Below are 16,490 nucleotides of genomic sequence, written 5' to 3'. Positions count from 1 at the left end.
AATCTCATAGACAAACCTTACATTTGTCTATGTCTATTTTTATACGTCAGATATTGAATCGTCAGGCTATCCTTATGAAAATAACTGAATAAACAACGGGAAGCTGGTGGGGTTTTTCCATTAAACCATGACGTCTTAGAAGCATGACTTTAATAAATTTGTCCTTTTTCTTTTTAGGTGTTATTTGATGATCTCGGGGCATCTCTCATAAAGCTTTCTAGCTTGGAACTAAAATACCAGCTGATTGATTCATTTCTACAATTCTTGGGAGTCCCTTCAGGCTGTAATCTTCCAACTTCATGCCTCTATCTTGCCATGGATGAAAATGGTATTTTTGATGATGGGCTTTCTGATGAAAAGCCATTGACTTTTTTCAACCCATCATTTTCTGGGGTTAATTGTGTAGGTCACATGGACAAAATGAACAGAAAGGGACAATGGATGGGTCACTGCAAAGAAGGCGAGGAGTTCATACAGAATATTTTTCATCTCATATTGCCCCTATTTTCAGGGAAAGAAAAATCTCATCTCTGCCTCTCGTGGTTGCAGTATGAAATTGCTAAGGTAATTTGTGTTCCTTCCACATTTGTCTGGTACTTTATTCATTTCTGGATACCTTTTATTGTTCATGGTGGTTGAAGTTCTTGGGCTGTCTCTGGGATTACGGTAGAGTGTCATGATGAGAGTGCTAGATCTGAAGTCAAGAGACAGTGGTGTTAAATCCCAGGCCTAGCGACTCCCCCTTTCAGCCTCAATTGTCCCGTTCTCCCTATCCCCAGTAATAGTACCTACCTGCCTCCCAGGGTGCTTAGGCCCTGATAAGATAGTGCTTATAAAGTGCTTTGTGAACCCTTCAGTGTTATGCAATGGCCAGCTGTTGTTGTTGGGATTAGTGTGTGTCACACTAGTCACTCCCTTAACAATCCTTCAGAACAGATCCTTATTTGTTCTCCCCATGTTGTGTATGTGTGACTTCATCACTGGGAGAACCGGGAATAGGATGAGAGTAGATAATATGAGGTACGGTGAAGACTATGTTGGTTGTTTATACTTTATGATTTCGGCGATTAGGGAGCAGTTAGCCTTAAGAATTCTGATAAATTTAAGTTTGGATAAATTGCCTATTTCCCAACTCTTTTATTCAGGCGTCATGTACTAAAAGTTATGTGATTGGCCTACTCTGCCCTCTGCTGGACATATTAAGTATTGACTCTTCTTGCTTCAAATTCCAAAGGCTAAGTTTCAGATTATCACTTCAGATTGTATTGTTAAAATAACATCTTTCATAAAATTGGGATATTAGCTGTCTCTGGAGTAAAGCAGATCAAGGATCTACCACCATGTGTTTAGAAATTTCAAATAGAAACACTGATGATATTTTCACTTCTGTGGAAAAAATATTTTTTGCTGAATTAAACCTGTATTACTGCTGAATTATTGACAGTTACCATGTGTTCCTCTTATCCAAAGTTGGAGGAGATGACCCGGCAGGCCCCGTCCACCTCAAAATCTATGATCCTGTGATCTCAGGAGCGTAATGATAGCGTGATAAGAGGAGTGTAATGTCGATTGACTTGTGTTTTCTGTACAAAGTTGGAAGAATAAAGAAATGAATTTAAGAATACAGAGTGAATTTAACTTTAAAGGTTGCCCATGTTTAAATCTGTCTCATTCTTTTTGTCTGTAGGTCACTTGGTATCTGCAAACTAAAAACAAGAAGAGACTGAAGTCTCAAGGGAAAAAATGCAAAAAACTGGCCAAGAATCTCCTCAAGGAACCTGAGAACCGAAACAAGTTTTGCCTTTGGAAAGAATATGCCCATCTGGAGTGGTTACTTGGCAACACAGAAGATGCCAGAAAGGTGTTTGACACCGCCCTTAGCATGGCAGGGCCAGAAGATTCAAGTTCTAGACTCTATGACTTAAGCCTGCTTTATGCATCACTAGAAGTGGAGCTGTCGGGGAACTTGGAAGGGGCTGCCACATCCAGAGCAGTGCATGTTTTAACTAAACTGATGGAGAACGGGCCGTACGGACCTTATGCTGGACAGGTGTTAGCTGTGAACGTTTTGAAAGCCCGCAAAGCATATGAGCACACACTTGAGAAGCATTTGGATGCACCTCCTTTTAATTGTTCTGGTCAGCTAGTTAGCATGGTTGGCTGCTTTATGCTTTTCCAGTATTTGACCATAGGGATTAATGCTGCTATGCAGATATATAAGCAGGTGTTTGAAAGACTTAAAGGGTCCATTTCATCCGAATTCACAGGGCCAAGTGCAAATATCAGAACCCCACATTTGAGCACTGCCCTCGAAGCTGTCACACTGATGCACACAAATCTTCTCAGGTATCACATGAAAGTGAGTGTGTTCCCTTTGAATCCTCTGCGAGAAGCACTTTCAGAGGCTTTAAAATTGTATCCGGGCAACCAGGTTCTTTGGAGGTTGTATGTACAGATCCAAAACAAATCTCATAATGCCAGCAAGACAAGAAGATTCTTTGATATCATCATAAGGTCTACCCAATCCCTGGAGCCGCGGCTGTTTGCCGTCCAAGCTGAGAAAATGAGGAAAAGGCTGGTGGAAGCTGTTCTGAGGTATCTGTATAATAAGAGCATAACCCCTGTAGCCTGCAAAGAACCATGGGTATTTCAGGTTGACAGACTTGAAAATATATCAAGATATTTATAATGCAGTGCCACTAGTATTCTTAATTAGGAGGAGTTGGATTTCTGTCTTTCCCCGTACATACAGGGTCTCTTTTGGGCAGCGTAGAAAGTTCGATGAATTCTGATTATGCGATATAAGTGGCATCTGCCAATCTTAAAAGAGAGTAGTTGCAGTCAAGTGTTTTCTAAGTGAAAATTGCGTTATTTTAAAGTCACCCAAATCCAGTTGGTTAGTTCTTTACTCTTCATTTTAACTGAGGGTTAAGCAGTGATTTTGAGCTGAAGCATTAGTGCTTGCTCTCAGTCTTTCACTTTGTTTTACTTTAACAATCCTGGAAAATTTAGTAGTGAAACACATTTTGTGTAGGAAAGAATTATTTTGAGTGTGTTTAAGATATGTTGTGCACAGAGCTCCAGTCTTCAGGTTAGAGACTCTAACCACTCAGCTCCTTATTACCTGGGTGACAGTGCACAAGTCACTTTGACTCTGGGCTTTAGTTTTTTTAAATATAAAATGAGGGGGTTGGACTCAATGATGTCTAGGTTTTCTTCCAGCTCTAGCATATTTGTCTGAGTAGGTGAGAAAACTACAAACCATGCTGTATGAGGCTCTTTTAAGGGAACTAGAGATGTTTACTATGAAGAAAAGACATCTTGTGGGGAGGGCGGGGGAGGTGCATGGCACCTGTCTTCAAGTACCTTGGAGGACTGTCCTGCAAAAGAAAGGACAGGTTTGTTTTCCTTGGACCCAGAAAGCAGAACTAAGAGCAATCACTGGAAATTGTTGAGAGGCAGGTGTGGGGCTTAATATGAAGAAAATCCTTCTTGTAAATTAGCTTTGTCCAAAGAAAGACTGGCTTCTTTGGAGGGTTGTAAATTCCCCGCCCCTGGAAAGGGTTAGGCAGGTGCTGGATGGTTATTTGTTGAGGATGTTGTAAAGGGAGGTATTCCCTCCTTTTAGGTATGAACTGGATTATAATCTGTGAGATTTCTTCCAATTCTCCGATTCTGTGATTCTGAGTTCATATCGATTTGTGTAGTTGACTTAACTGCCATTAGGTTATCAACTCCTCGAGGGCAAGGACTGTATCATTTTTCGTCTTCATGTGTGCCCTAAGCCAGCACAGAGCCTTGTTTTATAAATGTTTGGACTGGATTGCATTTTAATCATTCTGTGTGATTTATATTTTCTCTACTTTAAATTTAAAAGGACAGTTAACTTAGTTATGCTTTAGATCCCTGTCTCAAATAAAACATAATTGTATCCTTTTGATTAAAAGCCATGTTTCTACTTCACATACATACATACAGTATCTACCATATGCAGCCCTAGGCACTGAAAAGGTCACAAATTTGATGGGCCGGGCCTGGTGGCATATACCTGTAATCTCTGCTGCTGAGGAGAATGAGACTGGCAGATCACTTAAGCTGTAGAGTCCTAAGCTGGAGTGGGCTAAACCAATCGGGTGTCCACACTAAGTCCAGCCTTCTGGTGAGTGCTGGGGGACCCAAGTTAGTTAAGGAGAGGCAAACCTGCCCAAGTTGTAAACAAAGCAGATCAAAGTTCCCATGCTGATAAGAATGGCCTCTGCACTTCCAGCCTGGGCAAGGTAAGGAGACTCAGTCTTTAAAAATAATAATAATGATGATAATAAAATTAAATTTTTTTAAAAAAATAAAGTTATGAAACTTAGATAAGGCATGTTCTTTGAATTACATAGGGCAGTTGTAATTGTAATTGGAGCGCATTGTTACCAAAATTTTTCTTTCTTCCCAAGCAATAGGACAAAATAATTTATCTCTTTAGGTCTTAAAAGTCTTTCTATTTTATTTTTTCTTATAGAGTAGATGCCGGAGAAATCCATTCAACAATTCCTGAAACAGGTTTATCAAATCGAATCAAAGCCTTGTTTGAAAATGCAATTCAGAGTGATCATGGCAGCAACTGCCCTTTATTATGGAGGATGTATTTGAATTTTCTGGTAAGAAACTAGAATTTGGGGCCTTCTCTTTTTTTGCAAAGGGTTAGTTCTAGAAAGGAATCAGAGGAGTGATTATTTGTGTACAGTTAATCAATTTAGTTCCACAGACTATTATGTTTTAGATACTCGGTGGGCTAGGTGCTAGGGATCCCAAAACGAAAAACAAAATGGTCTTTGCCATCAGGGGCAATGCTTGGATGCACATATAGATGCCACAAAGCAAACTGTGATAGATGTAAAGCAGAGGTCTACACAAAGTGTTTTTAAAATGTTGAGAAGGGAAAGAACATTTCAAGCTGGGGAGTACAAGGAGGGCTTCCTGGAAAAAAAAGGTTGAGTCTTAAAGAAAGAAAAGGATTTCAACAGCTAAAGATGTAGAGAAAATGAGTTCCAAGGGGGAGATGTTCTGCGTGAAAATACAGAACTGTTCGGTCAGGATAAGAGTAGGGAACAAGTTAGTGGTTGATTGGACACAGGACAGGTGAAGGGGGTTGATGAGAAAGAAGAGTGCTAGGTGCTCTGGAGCCAGATGATGGCAGGTCTTAGCTGAAGGCTACAGCATTTGTATTTATCCTGTAGACAGTGGGAAGCAACTGAAGGTTTTTGAGCAAGAGGTTGCCGTGGTTAGAGATTAATTTGTCAGCTGCAAGATGGATGGATCAGTAAGAGAAACCAGAGGCGGAGAGGCCATTGTTAGAAGTAAGGCAGTTACAGTGTTACAGGTGAGAGGTGATAAGGACAAGATGAGTGAAAGCACGAGAGGGAACAAATTCATAAAATAACAGTATGGACGAACTGACAAGACTTTGTAACTGGTTGAAATGCAGAGTTAAAGTCACATTTTAAGTCTTTCCTGAGGTGTTGGAGTAAACAAATCAATTTGACGTATGTTTTCAGGGCTCTTCTATAACAGTGATTTGATTCTCTGCCGTTCTGCTCAGAATTTCAAAGCCCTGATTATCTTTTCATGTATTTAAGTAAAGAAATTTGATTCAGATCTGGAATGTAGATTTAAAAAATATATCCAAATTGTATTTTATGATCATTTAAAAATGTATAACATCACAAAATATTATTGCATGTGGTTTAATTTTCTCTTTATTCAACATTAATTCAACAAATATTACATTTCAGTGTGCAGTGTAACATACAGGGATAGACACAGAGGTGATAAGACATGTCCTGCAAAGATAAAAAATCCTGCTTTCAAGGAGATGTTACAGTCTAGTGGGGGAAATAATACAACCCATATTAAGATACAGTTGCATGAGAGGGTATAAAACGTTATGAGAGAAGATGAAGGAGAAATCACTTCTAGTTAGAGAATTAAGGATTAGAGTTCATGGAGGTGATGTCATTTTAGCTGGACCTTGAAAAATAAGGAAAATGTCAATAGGTAAAGATGTTCAGGAGGGTACTGCAGGCGGAGAGGATTCTGTGACATTAGGTACAGAAATAGGAAAGTTTAGAGCAATAAATAATCCATCTTCATTGGAATGTAGAGAGATAAGAAAGGTATGTAAGAGTCAGTTTATGGAAGACTTTGAAGGCCAGGTAAAGGAGTTTGGTCTTCATCCTTCTCTCAGGGTTAGAAATGAATTTAGAATTTAGGGTCAGAAACTGGGGAGTCATTAAAGGTTTGAGAAGGATATGATGCACCCATACTGCTGCACCAAGAGTCTTTGTATAAGTGATAAAGAAAAAAACTGCGTTGCTATTTGCTCACTGTGCTAGGTGCTGGGATACAAAGATGATTAAGACACAGAGCCTTCCCTCAAGAGGTTTGTAATGTAGTAGTATAGGTGAGAGAGAGGGATGAAGTTATGTTACAAATAAAAGGGCATAGGGAGAGTATTGAGAGCTATGTAAAATTCAAATAGAGGGTGAGGACTTCTGGTTTCAAAGATCAGGGACAGCCACACAGAGGACCTGAACTTGGACCTCGAAAGATAGAATCTCAACAGGAGGAGCTGGTGAGGAGAATGTCCCAGGCATGGACACAGTGTGGGCAGAGGAAAAGAGGTGGGAAAGAAAGGCTTGGGGAATGGTGAGTAGTCTAGTTTTTCAGACTTGAGAAGTAAAGATAACTCCAGAAAGGCAAATTAGAACCAGATTTTGGAGGACCTTGCTTTCTGGGCTCAGGAGCTCCTAGGTCATGTTATGAGTAATGACTTGAGGGTGGCTCACTGGCCCTACCAGAGGGGACTCCAATTCTAGTTAATAAATAGGATCATAGATTTAGAGCCAGAAGACACCTTAGAGGCCATTTAATCCACCCTCCCTCATTTTACAGGTGAAGAAACTATGGCTGAGATTGGTTAAGTAGCTTGAGTTGTAGATTTGTCACTGGCTAGTTGTATGGCCTTAAACCAGTCCCTTAACCTAGTTGGGCCTGAGTGTTCTCATCTGTCAGATAAGGGGAGGGTTGTTCTAGGGGATTTCTCAAGTCCTTTCTAGCTCTAGAGGTCTATGATTCTTACCAAGCAAGCGAGCTCGTCTGGCATCCAGAAAGTAGCCAGCCTAGTAGATTGCTGATTTCTTATCCAAAGATAGAGTGCCATTAAATGTCGAAAAGCACGGGACAGATAGTAAGTGCCTTAAAAGGTCAGGAAAGGGAGAGATCAGAGTGACTGGGAAGGAGGATTCATGAAGGAGCTGAGACTTTAACATAGGTTTTGAAGACCAGGTCTGCTCTGAAGAAGTTAGCTGGACAAAGGAAATGCCTGTGATTCCCACAGTACAGGCTTAATAATATGAAATTACAGCTTTGAAATCTTTTACTTTTATAAAGAATTACTAGGATATTGTTCCAAACTTTTCTTGTTTGGACTGCAGTGACTTAGCTCTTTTTGGGTTGGGGCTGTGTAGAGTCTGTATATCTGCCTAAAGTGCAAAGAAAACAACTTGAATATGGTGTTTTTGTTTGAGTGAGAAAAGAAGCATCAGTAAACAGACATTGTGGGAATGGCACTTCTGGCTTGTTAAATGTGGGATCTTATTTTGCCATCCTCCCATATAATTTCCCCTCCCTTTTGCCAATCACAGACAGAGGTCCATATAATTTCAAAGACTGCTATTTTCAAATGTTGGTGGGAGGGGAAAATTCCTTTTCATTTTGCCCTTCCCCATTTGATGAATCAGCATATCCATCTCGCCCACTGTCAGTCTTGCATGAGCCTTGATTGTTGTAGAGATGTAGTGTTTTTAATGATTGTTTGGTAGATATCATTATTTTCTCAAATTCACTTTTTATAGCACCATATGAACTGTCAGCAGTCCACATTTGTTTCCCACTGAGGTAAGAAAAAAAAAGTCTTGAGAATCTGGCAAACTTCAGGCTTTTCATTTTTTTAAAAAAGTTTCTTTTCTCTAAGCAGAGGCAGCATACATCCATCAGATGAAAAAAAAAAACCAGAAGAAACTGAAACCAAATCATCTCCAGCGTATAGCTTCTTTACTAGCTGGATAGCTGGACACGAACAGTTAAGCTCACTTTATCTCTAGGAAATTAATAAACATCTTACAAAAAGGTTGATCAAATCTTTAGGACTCCTGCTTGTTAGTCTAGACCAGGAGTGGGGAACGTTCAGCTTCAAGGCCATATGTGTCCCTCTTGGTCCTCAAGTGTGGCCCTTTGACTGAATCCAAACTTCACAGAACAGATCCCCTTAATAAAAGGATTCGTTCTGTAAAACTTGGACTCAGTCAAAAGGCTATACCCAAGGACCTAGAAGGCCACATGTGGCCTCAAGGCTGCAGGTTCCCCACCTCAGACTCTAGATTCTGACTTGTTGGTTTTTCTAAGAATCAGTGATTTCAAAAATGAATCATTGAGAGAATCAGAGGAACTGAGTTTAGGTAGCTAACCTTTGCTACACACACAGTTTTCCTAAAGTTTTACTTAGTCCTCCAAAATTCATTGATACTCACTAGCTTGCCGAGTTCTTAGATCCAATTGACATTAACAGAGAGAATATCCACTTAGTATAATGACATCTTTGTACTCAGCCTTGAAAGAGTTTAGTTATCAAAATGAGAGATCACCTATCCTTCAAGGCCTTGCTCCATAGCTACTTTCCCCAAGAATCCCTCTTGGACCTCTCTCTCTCTCTCTCTTCCCCCTAGCCCCTTCCTTCTTGGAGTATTGTTTCCTTCCTTTAATCTCTCATAAAAAGTACTTTGTACTTTCAGTATGCAGTTATTCATTTTTTTCTTTATTATAGTCATTTATGTATCCAAAATTTTAAGCTTCTCGAGGGCAGGAAATGTTTCTCATTCATCTTTGTATCTCATACAGTGACCAGCACTAATACTGAATTGAATCAAAGGCTCGAAGTTAAATCTAATAGTATGAAGGCCTGTACTCAGGAGTTTAGCAAGAACCTCCTATTCTTGGTGTTAGTGACTTTTAGAGAACAAGTAAAGAGGATGTGGAAGGCAAATTCAGATGTCATTTTCTATCAACTTTTCTTTTCAGAAGTTGCCTCTAAACTTGGTCAGTGTTCTGGTTACAGGGGAAAAACCTTTCCAAATTCATCTCATTGTCTGAAGACTTGGATTCTTCTTTTAAAAAAAAATAATTACAACCTGGCAGCTACTTCCACCAAGTGTTAATCCTTGCTACATTTTATACTCAGGCATTTATTTCATCTATCGAAATAACTGGGCAAATTCTCAAAAGAAGACTTGAGAGAGCAGTTTTAACTGCCATCGATATGTTACATTTCTGGAAATATTCATGAAATTTCTCACAAATACTTCTTGGTGATTTTTGAGAAAGTGTGGAAAATAGATTCTTCTTTCTGTCACACTTTTTGTGAAAAGAAAGATGAAATAAGTTCAAATTACATTTAGAAAATATTGAGAAGGACAGGAGGCGGTATCCTAAAGTACCTAGTCTGGAAGTACCTAGTAACCATCTTAGGTTAGAGAAGGAAGAAGGGGGTTCAGACATAGAGAGTCTTCCTCCACAGGGAACCTTCCTAGGTTCCAGGGTTTCTATTGAGCAAATGAATGAGTGAGTGAAGAACGTGATCCCGTCCTCCGTCCTGAGGTTCCTGCTTTGTTACCAGCTCTCACTACAGGAAGCCGCCAGGAGTTGATTTTGAGTGAAGTATTTAATTATGGGATTAATGGGCTCTTGCTCGGTTTTGTCCAACCAAAGGTAGTCTGTGTGGGATTGATTTAAAAATCAGTATTGTATGTGTTTGATGGGAAGAGGAGGAACATAATGAAGAAGAAGCAGGTCTTTCAATTATTTGGTTTGTATCATCTCTGTGAACAACATGCAGTGTCAGGGAAGCAGTGTGCTACTATGGAAAGAGCCCTGGCTTGGTAGTGAGAGGTCCTGGGTTCAAATTCTACCTCTCACCTCCTTCAGCCTTAGTTTCCTCCTCTATAAAATGAGGAGGTTGCACTATGACCTTTTTAACTCTAAGTCTGTGCTGCTCTGATCTGTTTTTGAAGTACCTATACAAGAGAGATGACTTGTGTGCTTTAGAAACTTAGAATTCAGTGGAAGAGAACAGACCAATGAAAAGGAGCATCTCTCATATTCAGAGGAGCAGTTCAACTCAGACATCCACGTAATTCCACACAGTTACATACATTCTTTAATACTACACATGCCTCCGTGTTAACTGAATTCTTTAGAGAAGCCGAGCAGCAAGTCAGTGTTAATGGCTTTGACAAGATTCATCTTTGCTAGTTAGGATAGACTTTTGGGCAAACTTTACAACAAACTTTCAAAGAAATGGTGTCTGAACAGAGAGGGGTGACTTCAGAGGGAAAAAGGTTTCTTTTTTCCCCATTTCCTCTGAGGAAGAGAAATCACAATAAACATGAAGAACTAAGATTTCACTTCCTTATGACAGATTATTAAGAGTTTTCCAAAAATCGGGGTTAAAAAAAGTTCTTACTCATGGTAGATTCTAAGGGTAATACTTTTTAAGGAATATAATTTTTTCTGCCCACTTTGGAAATATAGTAACATTTCGTTTATCCAGAACTGGGCAAGGTCATTTTTCTTTGCCTTGGTTTCTGGATCTGCAAAACAAAGAGACTGAAGATAAAGATAATATAAAACAGAGGGGCTGGACTACGTGGCCTTCCACCTCCATGTCTGTAATATTGTCATTCTAATTTTTGAGGAATAGGCTCTTCTGTAATCAGATCTTCAGATAACTGAATCCTGACCCAGTTTAAGTATTGGACATTTTTCTTTTTTTATTTCAATTCCATGAGCCTTGAATTAAGTACCTGTTGTGTGCCAGGCACTATGCTAGGTGCCGAGGTATAAAAAATGAAAGTGACGGTCCCTGTTCTCAAGGAGGTTTTGTTCTGCAGGGGGAGCCCACAAGCACTTACTGTTGCTGTAGTCACTGAGTCGTCCTGTTGGTTTTTTGGTTCTCCTTCACCCCCTTGTAGAGGGTGCCTGCCTCCAGTAGCCCCACTTCCTGCTGCCCCACAAGGAAACCCTTAAGCACTCTAAGCTTCTTAACTCAGTGATATTTTATAAAATTTCATGACTGTGGATGATGGTGGAAGACAGTGCCAGTCTGTTTTCTGTCAGTACGCATTATGAAGTACCTGCTATGTGTTAGGCACCACCCTAAGTGCTAGGGATACAGAAATGAGGCAGAAGACAGCCCCTGCCCTCTGTGAATTTATAATCTAATGGGGAGACAACATGCAAACAAATATGTACAAACAAACTCTGTACAGGATAAATTAGAAAGTAATTAACAGAGGGTAGGATGAGAATTAAGAGGGATTGGGGAAGGCTTCCTGTAGAAGATGGAGTTTTTGTTGAGATTTGAAGACAGCCAGGGAGGTCAGTAGATGGAGCAGAGGAGAGAGAGCATTCCAGGCATGGGGATGGCCAGAAAGAAGGCCAGAGCCGACAGGTGGAGTGTTGGCTCATGAAATGTCAAGGAGGCCAGTGCCACTGGGTTGAAGGGTATGTGTCAGCGAATAAGGTATAAGGAGGCTGGAAAGGGGTGGGGTGAGGTGGGGCTGTGAGGAAGGTGTTATAAAGGTTATGAAGGACTTTGAACAACAAACAGGATTTTGTTTTTGGAGCCACTGGAGTTTATTAAGTAGTCTTTTGACTGCGTCTGGATGGCTGAAGTCACCCAAGAGTTGACCGCTAGTAAAGCTGGGCATTTTTTTGGGTCATTGTAGGATTTTGAGTTCTGACTGCCTCATTGCAGATTACCCTATTTCGTTGGTCTCCCTTTTTCCTCTCTGTCCCTTTAGGTTTCTCTAGGAAACAAAGAAAGAAGCAAAGGTGTGTTTTACAGAGCTCTCCAGCACTGTCCTTGGGCAAAGGTAGGTTAAAAATAAAGGCCGATGCATGACTGGGTCTCAGCTTGAAGTTGCATCACCTCTGTCCTTTGGGGAGGCTCTTCCATGCCTGTGCTGATTTCCTGTTTTAGGAAAGCATGGTTACATCGGATAATAACGCAGAGTCTATTGGGAGTTTACTCTTTAATGTAATGTTTATTTTTCCTTTGGATGCCCTTTCATTTAAAGTTTGAGGAAAGAATTTGGGGAGGTGCAGGGGGGAGATTGTTCCCCCAAATTGTTTTTCTCGTCTCCGCCTAGATTCTAGGCTCCTCCAGATTGTATATTCACCTTAGGTTTCTCTTCCCTCTCTCACAGTGCTTATCAATACTGCGGCCCCCTTGACGGCTCCTTCCTGCTTGTCTTTGAGAGTGTTCACATGTAGACACCATTTTATTTTTCTGTTTTGGGTAGCCTTCCTAAAAGACGACTTTTCACTGTGCCTGCCCATGTGCGGGGGAGGGAACAGAGAGGATCCTTGCCCTTATCATGTTAGTTGAAGCTGTTAACAGAAAGGTTCATTTCCTGTTCCTTTCCGTATACTGTTCTTTTTTTGCTTTTGTTTATTGAAAATTGCTTGACTTCTTTCCTGATTTATAAGGTATGAATTGTCCTCCCCTCCCCCTTTTTTGTACTTTCTTCTTATAGGTGTTATATATGGATGCAGTGGATTATTTCCCTGATCAAATCCAGGAAATCCTGGATCTGATGACTGAGAAGGAATTAAGAGTTCGCGTGCCAATAGAAGAACTAGAGCTTCTCTTAGAAGATTAATGATGAGTGGAACAGAGGACTAATGTCTCTAAGACTGAGGTCCGACGGTCCTTGGATAGCTTTGAATGGACGAGTTTGGAAACTTGCACAAGGACTGGGAAGCTTTTTTTTCTTTTTTAAGGACATTGTTTAAATTTTCAAAGGTTCTAGCCCAGTATAATGTATTTTTAGGTATTCAGCAGTCTCTCACATCCTCCATATGTTTAGACGTCATATTTACACAGAAACCTGTTATTTTATAGATTATATGTGTGAATATCATGTATATATGTATAGAAAGACAAACTTGGGAATAAATAATAAATCTTTTGTAGTTGGTTCCCTTTAAAGCCTTTACTCAGTATGGTTCATTATCAGCAGGTTAAGTGTATCTCCTGGGAGATCGGCGGCCAAGTATACTTGCCCCTCTTAGCCTGAATTAGATGTGGCTTATATCTGAATTTGGGGCTAAAGATCTAATCGAATCATGAACATCATCTCTCAGGGATGCTTTATTTGTGCAGTATAGACCTTTGACCTCCTCTTTGTCAGGTCAAATTCTAGGGTGGCTGTTGTTCAGGCGCGCCCGAGTCCTCTTCATGGGGTTTTCCTGGCAAAAGTCCTAGAGTGGATCTCTGTCAGACACATCTCAGTTTCAAAGATGACTCCATAGCTCTATGCATTGAGCCGGTGTTTTGTTTCACAATCAAGACCATCATGCATTCAGTAGCACTTTTTATCGTTGTAAAGGGAAGAGTATGAAAGTTACACGTCTGCTTTTCACTGTAATCCCTGGCAGGGAGACGCTCCCCTTTTCCCAATGTTGTTTTTGCTTCGGCTTAGAGTCTTAGAGTCAGAAGACCTGAGTTTGGGTCCCTGCCTTGACCTTTGCTTGCTGTGTCGTCCTGGCTGAGTCACTTTGTCATTCTGCTTCAGTTTCCTCTCATGTTTTCATTAGCTCCCTCACACTGTTGTTCTGGTAAGCTTCCTTTAATACTGTAGAAACAAGTCCGCTTTTTGTTTCCAGAGACCCGCGGCCAGACTTCTGGTGACAAACCTCTCAGACCTTGGCTAGACCTCCTGGGCTTGGGAGGGCGGAGAGACTTTCCCAGCCTTTGAGAGCCGAGCCAAGGTCATCTCCATGCCCTGACAAGGTTTGAGGAGCACATCGGTGGGAGAGCCCAAGTTAACAATGCTCTCCTCTTGCTCCTTGAAGCCGGTGAGTCATTATGTAAAAAGTCACCACGCACATTCACAAGGAGAAACCGTTCTGAAGAGGTTTGGACTGATTTCAGTGGACTCTTTAAATCCACAAAGTAGTTTAAACTTGAAGACAACAGCTTTAGAGAGACTCTTGCTTTTGCATACAGATTATAGAGCTGTCTCTTTTGCAGTTGTTGCTTTTAATAAATGTCCTTAGCTTTTCCTTGGCTATTATCATGCTCTGTTTTAATGTTGGGAGTTTATTTATTTTTACTTTGTAGCACCTCATTTAGAAGACAAGGAACCATTATGAAAACTGAGAAAGGAAAGGTTCTAATAGAAATTGCAGAGCACAGTGTCCCAGGAGAAGGGGTTCAAGGAACTGGGCATTTTTAGTTTGGTCATGGTGGGACATGGTGTAGTGGCCTTGGGATCACGGAGGCCTAGGTTCAGATCCTGCATCAGACCCTTAATTATCTCTGTGGTCACGTGGCTTCTCTGTGCTTCAGTCGGTAAAATGAGGGGTTTAGACTCAGTGATTCTAAGGTTCCTTCCAGCTTTAACTCAGTGATTACAGGAATGACAAATGAAAACCCCAAGAGACAGAGTTTCTGGGTAATTAGTAATCAGTTTATTAATTAAATACATTAGTAGTCATTGGTTTCTCTCAGTAATCAAAGACAAAACCATGGAGAGACTAGAAAAAGGTAATGCCCCTGACAGGTGAAAATCAACCCTGATTGGCGAACATTTAATGAGAAGGTGGGCTAGAAGTCTCCAGCTCCTCCTGCTAAGAACATGGCTTGATGGTGAGATTCAGCTGCCTCCAGCAGTCTGGATGGGGAATCCATCTCCACCCAGACCACTCAAGTTGCTTTTCTCTTTTCCCGTCTTTTTGTTCGCTTTTGACTTCTCTGGATTGAAGTAGTTCCATCTGTAACTTTAGACCTGAACTGGGTTCCCTGGAGCTGTTTCAGAACTGATTTCCTTTGTTACGTCTCTAACAAAGAAAACACCTGTTGATTTCTGGGAAGAGGCCATACTCCATGCATTAGGCTCTGCTCTCTCAGGGTTGGAACTGGGTTCAAATGTGTAGGCCCTTTGCCTGGAATTCCATGATAGTCCAAGTGAAGGCTCATTTTTCTATGCCACTATATTTCCACTATAGTGTCTGTTCCAGTGGACTCATATACCATAGCACCACATGTCTGTGCACATGTGCAGACACACACACACATACACACACTTCCTTTTGTGGAGGGGGAGGCAGAACAATCGGGGTTAAGTGACTTGCCCAAGGTCACACATCTAGCAAGTGTCAAGTGTCTGAGGCTGGATTTGACCCACACACTTTCACATTCCAGTTCTTGGGGCCATATAGTACTCTCCAGGCTTTCCTTTCCCTTTTGTTTTATCTACCAGGGACTCAGTTCTCTGTCATTTCAGATTTATCTGTTCAGAACTTTTCATCATCGTAGTCCCAAGGGCTGCCACTTAAGAGTCCACCTCCAGACTCCAGCAATTACATAGACTAAGATCTCCTGCCTAAGATAGCTTCTTCACCTTTTTTTTTTTTTGTATTGTGGACCCCTTCTCAGAATGTTTTTAAATGCCTAAAATAAAATACGTTAAGATTACACAGGAAACATTCTATGTCAAAATTCAGTTATCAGAATTTTAAGTGCACAAATGACAGGTTGAGAACCTTTCCTCTAGAGAACTTCCCTTATGCACACACACATCTGCAAGTTCCCACAGGGCCAAGATCCATACTGGCCACCAGCTCAGGCACCGCCCCCCCCCGCAGAACCCATTCACACACCCAGCCTCCCTGACTTCCCAGGATAACAAATGATGAAGCCTCCTTTAAAGCTGCCCAGAGGAGGACTCAACACAGTCATACAGACATGTGCGTTAGTGAGCAAATGAAGGAATGAAAGAAAGAAAGAGGCTTTTATCACATGCTTACTAGATGGAAAGCACTGTGTTAAGAACAGGATGGAAAGGCCCTGTGTCCTTGGGTGTAGCAGCAAAGCCTCTTCTTTAATGTTTCATGTCATTTCCACTGATAAAATCATGAAAGTTGCTCATATTGAACGTTTTTATTTTGCTGCCAAAGGCTCAGGTGCCAGCCCTTTCCTTTCTGGATCTTCAGTAGCTTTGGCTGTGGTACTGGCAGAACCGGCTGCTAGGCTGCATCTCCACGAGGATGGTGGTCCCGCTTCCCAGGATGGTGGCTGCAGATGCTGACCGGGAAGCATTGCAGTCCTCAGGGCTCTTGTGTTCAGGATCCTGGGCTGTCCCCATCAGGGTGAGGGGAGATGGTGGTTAAGGTGGTGGTGCTGGCCTGACCTACCTGGCTGGCTTGCCTGTACTGCGGGTAGCAGTTGGCTGGTAGTTGGTGGGGATGGTGGACCCCTTCTCCTTAGGAGTTGCTTTCCTGGATGGCCAAGAGGGCTGATCCAGAATCAGGACCAGTGTTTTAGAGGACGCTGCCATTCTTTGTGCTCATCTTGTTACTGGCAGCTGGTAAGCCATTGT

At 41.3% G+C, this 16,490-nt stretch overlaps 1 protein-coding gene across 2 annotated transcripts in view; it reads left to right on the top strand.

Moving 5' to 3' along the window:
- Window positions 1-13,096, top strand: part of NRDE2 (NRDE-2, necessary for RNA interference, domain containing) — a 69,643-nt gene extending 56,547 nt beyond the window's left edge. For both annotated transcript variants that reach the window (XM_036736246.1, XM_036736247.1), the window contains exons 10-14: window positions 178-564; window positions 1,688-2,595; window positions 4,511-4,649; window positions 11,907-11,978; window positions 12,642-13,096. In XM_036736246.1, coding sequence (XP_036592141.1) covers window positions 178-564; window positions 1,688-2,595; window positions 4,511-4,649; window positions 11,907-11,978; window positions 12,642-12,767 — 1,632 coding nt within the window. In that variant the 3' untranslated portion in view covers window positions 12,768-13,096. The remainder of the gene's footprint in view (window positions 1-177; window positions 565-1,687; window positions 2,596-4,510; window positions 4,650-11,906; window positions 11,979-12,641) is intronic.
- Window positions 13,097-16,490: the final 3,394 nt, after the last annotated feature.

This window comes from Trichosurus vulpecula, chromosome 8 (genome assembly GCF_011100635.1).
Source record: "Trichosurus vulpecula isolate mTriVul1 chromosome 8, mTriVul1.pri, whole genome shotgun sequence".
Lineage (NCBI taxonomy): Eukaryota > Metazoa > Chordata > Mammalia > Diprotodontia > Phalangeridae > Trichosurus > Trichosurus vulpecula.
Note: the sequence above shows the minus strand (reverse complement) of the source record. Positions and strands in the feature narration are given on the sequence as shown.